This window comes from Cyclopterus lumpus, chromosome 14 (genome assembly GCF_009769545.1).
Source record: "Cyclopterus lumpus isolate fCycLum1 chromosome 14, fCycLum1.pri, whole genome shotgun sequence".
In the NCBI taxonomy this organism is placed as follows: Eukaryota; Metazoa; Chordata; class Actinopteri; order Perciformes; family Cyclopteridae; genus Cyclopterus; species Cyclopterus lumpus.
Window position 1 is genome coordinate 14,092,526 of NC_046979.1, and position 6,140 is coordinate 14,098,665.

Sequence of the window (6,140 nt, forward strand, 5' to 3'; positions counted from 1 at the left end):
GGGCTTTACAATCTGTACACATACAACATCCCGATCAGGAAAAACTCCCCCCAAAAAACAGAAAAACCCTTTCACAGGGAAAAAAGGGAAGTGTTGCTTGCTTGCATCAGGATTATTGTTTTGACACAACATAAAGGTGTGAAATATAATACAGTTTAATACAATGACTGTTCCTGCAACATTTAATGTTGGATGCACTGATATCACTGGATCTTGTGACTAGGGCTGATCTATTCAATTACATTATATATTTATATTCTAAATGCATTATACATTATATTTGTGTATATATACATTTAAAATAATGAATAATATATGTATTAATAAATTAATCTATATTTTTTACTGATAAATAATTCACTTTTGCTTGTTATTTAGTTTTACAAAGTTTGGAAATCAATGTTTGAGTAAAGCCTAATGTTGCCTTACACATAAAAGGATGATCTTAGTCACTTTCACTCAGTGATACACACAGCTTAATAATTATATTGGTGTCGGATCGGCCGATACTACAAGGCCAGGTATCGTATCAGGACTGGAAAAGTAATGTGCCTAATATTACAAATTGTAACCAACTCATTGGCTACCTCAAATGTACTTTTTTTGTCTTATTGCACTGGAAAAGTTTCTGTTATTATAGCACATATTTAAAAGAACAGCAAAATAGTGAACCGCAGTTCAGGTTAAACTTACCCAGTGGAAACATTTGAATAGGCTCATGTAAGCTATGTTATTAGATTTTAGAGTCTAATGTCCGCTCATTTTACTGGAGCATATATCTGTTGAGTGAATCATTACAGTGTGTGTGTGTGTGTGTGTGTGTGTGTGTGTGTGTGTGGTGTGTGTGTGTGTGTGTGTGTACACGCACACCTGTGTAAGTCCCCTCACAGAGTATTAGAGCTAATCAGCTTGCCTGCAGCACAGATCTCCACTTTATAGGGATATGCTAATCTTAAATGACAGAAGCAATGTGTTAGCTGTAGCTAGGAACCTCCTGAAGCTCTGATAGAAAACCCTCAGTTCGGTCATGCTGGAACCAGAACATGGCCCTGCAATGCAGGTGGAGCACACCCGTACAAGGTGTTGGGTGTGTGTGCTGAGCTGCCTTCTGCTCGCCTGCCTGTACGTTGGCAGTTTGTACGTCTGGAGAAGCAGCTTACACAGGTACACAACTCGCCAGCAGACCTGTGACGATGCTGTTAGACCTGACTGTCAAACTGTTTCTATGTGTGTGTGTGTGTGTGTGTGTGTGTGTGTGGGGGGGGGGGGGGTGCATAGGGACCATCCCAGTTTGATAAAGCGTCGCTGTGCCAGTGTGTTGCTGGTCTCTGCACTGTCACCTGCAGTGGTGAAGGCATGGATGCAATGGGCGGATGTCAATGTGAGTACAACAAAACACGCCATTCTCTGCATTTCCCTTCTCTTCAGCTCTCCAGTCTGTACTGGTTTACTGCAATAAACAGTGCCCAAACAAACCATTAAGAATTAAACTCCACAAATGCATTTACAGTATACTTGAATATTTCCATTTTATTCTACTAAGTACTATCATCTGCTATAAAATGCTACTTTTACTTTAGTAAAGAATATGTATCTGACCACTGATCTATAAACAAAAACTACACAAAACATCTGCACCTTGTTTTGATTATTTAAATAAAGTAAATTAAGCAGAGCAACATTTCGATCTTTGACCGCCTTGGTCCAGTGAACATTACAGAGCACAGCAGGTGATATGCACTCACTAAATTGCAATATACTGAAGTATTAGATTGTCCAGCCCATTTGTATAAATGAGGCCAGGCTCAGACAGGATATATATCCTCCAAAATGAAACAGTTAATCCACACCTCTTTAATACAGTTATGGCCTTTATGAAGGTAGGATTTGTTTGCGAGACTACATTAGTTTTATCTAGGTGTCCCTAATAAACTGACAACTGAATGTGTATGCGCTTATTGTCTGTTCTCAATGTATACCAAAACAATACAGCACGAGCACAGTAGAGCGTAAAGCATGCAGGAGGTCAAAGGTCAGTAACATTCAAGCTGCTATTCAGGTCTTTTACAGAGAACCTTTACAGAGGGTATACTGAGCCCTAACTGTCACTGACCTGGGGGCATATTAACTATATACATAAAGTGTTTTGTGAGGTTAAACCCAGAGTCACACTGGCTTAACTTCATAATCACTTGAGGTTAAAAACTGATGTTTATAAAGCCGCATTCTGCTCCTCCAGAACGATGCGTCTGTGTGGGAGTTGATGGGAGTTCGTTTGGAAGGTCTTGTTCCTGCAGCCGTACTGCCACTACTACTAACTATGGTATGTCCAAGAGTCACAATCCAGATTAAACCTCGACAAAAGATGTGTCTGTCTTTCCCTTTGAGACGTCCAAGAATTCAACGATATGCAACTTGAGCACCTGTCCAAGACCAGAGCCAGAGTTCCCAAGAAACAACATTCACTTTTAAAAATTGCTTCTACTGCCATATTTTTCTCAAGTCAACCCAAAAAACCTCTTACCTTGTGGATCCTGTTGGCCTCTTACAATGTTTTATTGATGATGCACTAAAGTGTTGACGTTTTACAGATTAAATTTCCATTCCCAATACAGTACAGCATGGCTTTACAACCTCCATTACATTTCCATGTGCACGTTTCAAGATTCAAGATTCAAGATTCAAGGTGGCATGTTGAAGGAGCTGTTCACCAGGCTGATGGCCTGCGGGTAGAAACCGTTTGTCAGTCTCGTGGTTCTGGACTTCAGACTCCTGTAGCGTCTGCCTGATGGCAGGAGCTAGACGAGTCTGTGCTGGGGGGGGGGTTCTGTCCCTAATGGTGCTGTGTGCTCTCCTGGTGACCCTGGTGGAGTACATGTCCTGAAGTGAGGGGAAGGCAGCTCCTGAGATGAACTGTGCAGTTTTTATCACACACTGGAGGGCCTTCCTTTCCTGGGCAGTGCAGTTTTGTTTAAACCACATGTCTAAAGAAATATGCCCTGTAGTTTCCATATCCTCTTCTTTAATCTTTTTATATCCTTCCACTGGATGTAATAAACAACAGAGTTTATTTTAAACATCAGGTATTTTATCTCGGCCCCCTGGTTCATTCTGCGATGGACAACCCCGCAGGCTTCACTGGGGAAGTGCAGTCTGCACTCGGTGAGTTATATGTTACGTCCCGGTTGGGGAGTTTTACATGTGTGCCTGCACGCATTTGATGTGTAAGTCAAGAACTTATTTCCCCAGATGTTCGGTCATGGATGTTGTGTGTGGGAGATGCAGTGTGGCTCAGGAACCAGGTGGTGGCACCGGTGACGGAGGAGCTGGTGTTCAGAGGGGCCATGCTGCCCATGCTGGTTCCCTGCACGGGACCCACGGCTGCCATCTTCATGGCCCCGCTGTTCTTCGGTGTTGGTATGGCAACCAGATGTTCAGGCTGTAGACAAGTCATATTACACGTTACGTTAGCATGGACTTTATTATGTATTTATTTTTACATAAATGCCTCAATTAATATAGATACTTTACTTGTCATTCCAGCCCATTTACACCATATCATGGAGCAACGGCGCCTCAACCAGGACAGCTTGGGTGTCCTCCTCGGGGTGTCAGGTGAGAGGGCTCATGAAACTCTGCTCAAAGAGAATTTATTCAAATTAAGTTAGTATTCTGTCACATTGTTTGTGTTATTTTGGGATTGATATACGAGTGATGGATCATATTGTAAAACACCTGAATGAATTAACTTTAAATTTGACACGTTTCACGGGGTGGGGGGGGGGGGGGGGGGGACTCTGTGCTGTTCTGTTGTAGGGATTCAGTTCTTGTACACAACTGTGTTCGGTGCCTTCACTTCATTTATATTCATGAGAACCGGTGAGAGATGAACAGCACGTTGACCACACGCTCGCGTACATTGCACACCTCATGACAGTGAATCTGTCAACTCTTTCTGAAGGTCATGTTGTGGGTCCAGTTTTGTGCCATTCGTTCTGTAACAGTCAAGGGCTGCCTGACATCCGCTCTGCCCTGCGACACCCTCAGCGATCTGCTCTACTTTTCTCGTATCTGACGGGGCTGCTGGTCTTTCTGGTGCTACTCTTCACGCTGACAGACCCCTTCTTCTATGGTGCCATTCCCGTCTGCAGCCTGGCTGCCCCTGCAGCGTCTGCATGCTATTAAATTATAATTAAAAATACTCCCGCTCTTAAAACGTCTTCTTTTTATTACGATGGATTTCATTTCACGTTGGGTTTTCAAATTTTAAAAAAGTATTTCTATATAGTGTGTGTGCATTTATAGGTGTGTGGGTAGATGTGTGCATGAGAAGAGAACAATCCCAGCAAGTCAGACATTTCCTGCATGGTTGGAAATATGTCCTACTGTATTGAAACACAACACCAGTGCAAGTTTCACTGGACGAGAGAGAAAAAGTCTGAGGCAGGGAAAAACAGATGAACTGTGAAAGTGAATGAGTGGGACGGGAAGGCAATGGAGGAGACAGCAGGAGAGAAAGACACTTATGGAGACAGGCAGACAGACAGAAAGACAGACACAGAGGCCAAGTAACACTCCAAAGGAATCAAAATGGAGAGGAACAGCTATGCAAGTCACATTGTTAGGACAAATAAGGCTATGAAAGACAAGCTTGTGAGAAAAAACTGTTACAGCCAGAAGCAACACGGGCAATGCCAACAGACATTAAGGGAGAGAAGAGAAAAATAAAGGAGAACAGAAAAGGAAAGATGGGGGGGGAGGACGGGGGAAACGTTTGTGTGTCCCCAAGGAAATTTAGAATGTGGAGTAGCAGAGTTGTGGAGGAGAGCGTTCGGACTGAGAGGTGAAAGGTTGCGTCAGACAATTAAGATTTATGAGTCAGACTGATGAGCTAATCATACAAAATAAATGTTTATAACCCAGACCAGGAAAGGCCAAGCAAGTTTAAATCAATGATAAAGTCTGGAAAGCCCGGTTCTCGCCGCAAGCAAAGAGAATGTCTACAACTCAGTAAATAACATAAATGCAGAAACCACAGCAACAAAAAGCACAATGCATTGATTTTTAAGGGATTACTCTATCTTGGCCGTGACCAATTGCTAGAGGCAACCAGTGGTGACTCCAGGAGTCAGATATAAAGTGTTAATTAGATTAATAAGCAGTTGTTGTTTTTTTACCTCCGAACAGATCGCTGCTTCAACTCAGTCATAACTTGGGATCTTTCCAGTACAACAAAGTCTTCAGTTGCTGGCTGCTGAGAGTTTGGGGATTTGGGGGACTTTGCTGCTCAGGATCAAGCTTGACAGCAGTTTTTGCCCAAAGCAACTGTATTACCTATTTACCTTCCCTTGAGTTTTTCCGGGAGAATTACACTGAGATTAAATGTAACAACCTCCGATTTGGCAGCCATGTGATTTGAAGACAGCAGAAATAGTAGAGCAAAGACCAACAGGCTGTTATTTGACTTCCCCGCACGGAGCTTCAGAAGATTTGAGCTTTATGGTTAGGGAATGATTTACCTTCTTCTGATGATGCTGAGTCAGGCAGTTTACTGTGTCTTTGCCATTTCTTTCAAAATAGCTTTTCTCTGTGAGACACAAGCTGAAAATAGAGTTCAGGTTACAACGGGACAAGTCTCAAGAGAATAGAAGGACATGATGCAGAGAGAAGTGAGACGTGTGGTGGGTTGTCTCAAAGGTCCTCCACATCCAACGTCTGTCTGTTTCTGTGTCTCCTTTGTCTCCTGCCTCTTTCTTGGGGGTGTCGTCATCCTTTCTCCCCACTGTTAATCCATTTACCGCTAACACACACACAAACACACAAACACACACACACACAAATGGCTTCGTCTCTGGAGAAATATGACCATGAAAGACACTACAAAGTGTAAGATTTCTGAGTGTGCATGCGTGCGCGTGTGTGTGAGCATGTGTGTGTGTGTGTGTGGCTATGGAAAAGCTGAGCCTATCATCTGGAAAAGGAATAATCAGGAATTATGCTCTCCCCGTGCTCTCTCCATCTCTGTTTCTGCCTCTCAGCAGTTCTTTAAACCGTAACAGTTTTCTGGAGAGTCTTTCTCAGAGTTTCTCTATGTCTGAGGTTTGTTTATACATGTGTGATTCTTCACGTGCTGCAAACTC

At 42.9% G+C, this 6,140-nt stretch overlaps 1 protein-coding gene across 1 annotated transcript in view; it reads left to right on the forward strand.

The window, feature by feature from the left end:
* Positions 1 to 1,285: 1,285 nt before the first annotated feature.
* The window catches only part of LOC117742337 (CAAX prenyl protease 2-like), a 7,671-nt gene continuing 2,816 nt past the window's right edge, over positions 1,286 to 6,140 (forward strand). The window contains exons 1-6 of the mRNA XM_034549548.1: positions 1,286 to 1,381; positions 2,240 to 2,323; positions 3,084 to 3,162; positions 3,250 to 3,417; positions 3,544 to 3,615; positions 3,962 to 6,140. The exon at positions 3,962 to 6,140 is cut by the window's right edge and continues 2,816 nt beyond it. Coding sequence (XP_034405439.1) covers positions 1,361 to 1,381; positions 2,240 to 2,323; positions 3,084 to 3,162; positions 3,250 to 3,417; positions 3,544 to 3,615; positions 3,962 to 4,185 — 648 coding nt within the window. The 5' untranslated portion in view covers positions 1,286 to 1,360 and the 3' untranslated portion in view covers positions 4,186 to 6,140. The remainder of the gene's footprint in view (positions 1,382 to 2,239; positions 2,324 to 3,083; positions 3,163 to 3,249; positions 3,418 to 3,543; positions 3,616 to 3,961) is intronic.